Below are 2,587 nucleotides of genomic sequence, written 5' to 3' on the forward strand. Positions count from 1 at the left end.
AGCCTGACAGCTGGCATGAGGTCCCCTGCCCTGTCAGCCACATTCGCCATAGACCTAGAGGAGTGTGGGGGAGGCTGGGGCGAGAGGCTGGAGCAAACTTCGCTTTATGCACTCTCCCTCTCCCGTCGTTTTCACAATTAGACATGTCCCATCTGCTGCAAAGATTAAACATTGTTATGGGTCCAAAACGCTTCAGGATTCTTGGACCATTTCAAATGTTTTTCTCTGGAATTGAGAATTAAAAAAAAAAGAGTCAGGGCATGATCTTACTGCAATTCTGGGAGCCCAGGGACCACTGAAGTTGCTGATAGGGAGGAGACCTCCCAGGGGGCATGTTAGAGGCATCCTGAAATCTGCTCAGTGTTCCCCAATTACCAGCATCCTAGCCTCCAGGTCTGCGAACTTGGCGAAGGAAGACATCTGGACCACAACGAACAGAACTGAGCGGTGACAACCCAGCCATCCAGACCTCACTCCAGATTTATCTCAGATCAAACCACAGGTCCCCAGACATCTCTGGAAAGCGAGCGCCTGCAAAGCCTGAGCTATTCCAGTGTCCTCGGGGACCGTGTATAAAAGGTTTCCACCAGGCGTGAAGACTTCCATCTGGCCTTGTCCCTGGAGCTGGCCCAGTTAAAGATGAGACGCGCAGCGACCTGTTACCTGTGGTGCCTCCCTCGAGCCCCGCACCGTAGGCCGACACCAGAGCAGGGTTCCCAGCTTGACCAGGCTCCCCGACGCGCACTTTGAAGGGACTTCCGACCACGTGACTCCCATTGAACTTGACGTCGATGGTGTGGACGCCATTCTCGTGGGGGATGAAGCGAACAGCGTACTTATCTAAGAGAAAGGAGCAAAGGGGCTGGTGAAACCGGGAAATGAACACCACCGAGTTGGGTGAGGAGGAAGGACAGCAGGCCGAGTGGGATGGCTGCTATTAAATCATTTAAAGGTGACAGTACTAAGGGGAGCCTGGCACCCAATTCGCTGGATTGCAAAACCAGACGGCTCCTCGTGTACCTCCAGCCAGCCCTTTGGGGAAAATGCTTCTACAGTTCCTTGTTTAATCCTCGGGCTCTTGCCTCCAAACACTTCCTTCCCTTAGGAAAATCTCACTTTTCACAGAGCTTCCCTCCTTGGCTACTTGAAGGGGGGAAATGGTTCCAGCTGGCCTTGGTGCTCCTTGATTCAGCTCAAAGCTAGCAACTGTCCCCCAGGGCAACGGCCGGATTTGTGCTGTACGTCTGGGTCACAGATGTGGCAAGAGAACCCGTTAGCTGAAACAGGCACCTAGAACAGCTATCCGTGGGCACCAGGTCAGCCCTCCCTCCTCAGGGCCCTCCCGCCTGGATGTAGAAAGCCTGTTCAAATTGATACCCAGACACTTTTTCTCTTCTGGTCCACTCCATGGAAATATATCTAAACGGGGCTGCCCACCCCACATCCTTCCCCAGCAGTTCTAGCTGGATACCCACCCACCACTTTTAAAGCCAATGAGCTTCAAGGAAGCCAACCCCGCCCCCTCGTCCAGGTGCCAGCTCTGATTGGACCGGGAAAATCAATCTTTCCCCAAGCCTAAATGAGCACATGGCAGTTCTTCAGCCACAGGAAGTGACTCAGAGTGTGTGTCCTCACGTCTTAAAGTCAACTATTATAAAGATCTGTAATGTTTTGTTAAAAAAAGGAAAGAAAAATCAAGATAACTGTCAGGCGAAAGAAATCCAAAACAACTAACAGAAAATAAAGAAACATTTGAAAAGGAAAGAAGAGAGGAAAGCAGGCAGGTGGGTGGGAGAGCATTATTCTCCCAAGTAAAAGGGCTCCCTGTCCCTGGCAAATGTTTACACCCTCATTTATGCACGATCCAGCTACAGCGTAGGGAACCCACTGGCAGCTATGAGGAAGAGGAGTCCTTGTTTGGAATGTCCAGTTGCTGGAACCTTCGGAAAGCGTTGGTGCTGGGACCACCCCATGCCCACCTCCACCCCCAGGCCTTGCAGCTCACCTGGCTCCAGCTCAGACACATGGCACTCCTCCACAGCTCCGGAGGGACTGTGCACCTTGGCATCAATCTTGCCTTTTGCACCATTCAACCTTATAGCAAAGGATGCTGGCTGGTTAACTTTTAATCCCGATTCCTGAGAATTTAATACATCAGACAGGTTATGACATTTCTTGGCATTTCTGTCCAGTAGCACACATTGGCCTGACCTAGGATTCCAGGTGATTCTCATGCAAAAAGGCCCAGAACGGTTTTCCACAGAACATCTGACAACAGAAGAGTGGATGAGTCATTCTACATGTTTAGCACAAAATATAAGGAAACAGACACACATCTGCAGGGCCTTGAATGCAAACCCTGATTAGGGTTGGAAGAGATGGCTCACGGGTTAGGAGGAGCCAGGCATCCTGGTCAACAGGTCTAATGGCTCAGCAGCTTAAATAAGACCCGTAGAGCCAGAAAGCCCAGTTCATTTCCACTTGAAAAAATAAGGATCCCCTTTTCGGAGCTCACAAAACCATGCTCACTAATTCACTAATAGGAACGAAGTCTTAGGTCGTTGCTATTTTTTAACTTAAGAGCAGG

At 50.6% G+C, this 2,587-nt stretch overlaps 1 protein-coding gene across 6 annotated transcripts in view; it reads right to left on the reverse strand.

Moving 5' to 3' along the window:
* FLNB (filamin B) overlaps positions 1-2,587 on the reverse strand; it is a 158,587-nt gene that overhangs the window by 10,266 nt on the left and 145,734 nt on the right. For all 6 annotated transcript variants that reach the window (XM_006169179.3, XM_006169178.3, XM_006169177.3 and 3 more), the window contains 2 exons: positions 2,006-2,138; positions 664-840 (listed from right to left, as the gene is read on the reverse strand). In XM_006169179.3, the coding sequence (XP_006169241.1) occupies positions 664-840; positions 2,006-2,138 (310 nt within the window). The remainder of the gene's footprint in view (positions 1-663; positions 841-2,005; positions 2,139-2,587) is intronic.

The sequence above is a fragment of the Tupaia chinensis genome, unplaced genomic scaffold (assembly GCF_000334495.1).
Source record: "Tupaia chinensis unplaced genomic scaffold, TupChi_1.0 Scaffold146828_1, whole genome shotgun sequence".
Lineage (NCBI taxonomy): Eukaryota > Metazoa > Chordata > Mammalia > Scandentia > Tupaiidae > Tupaia > Tupaia belangeri.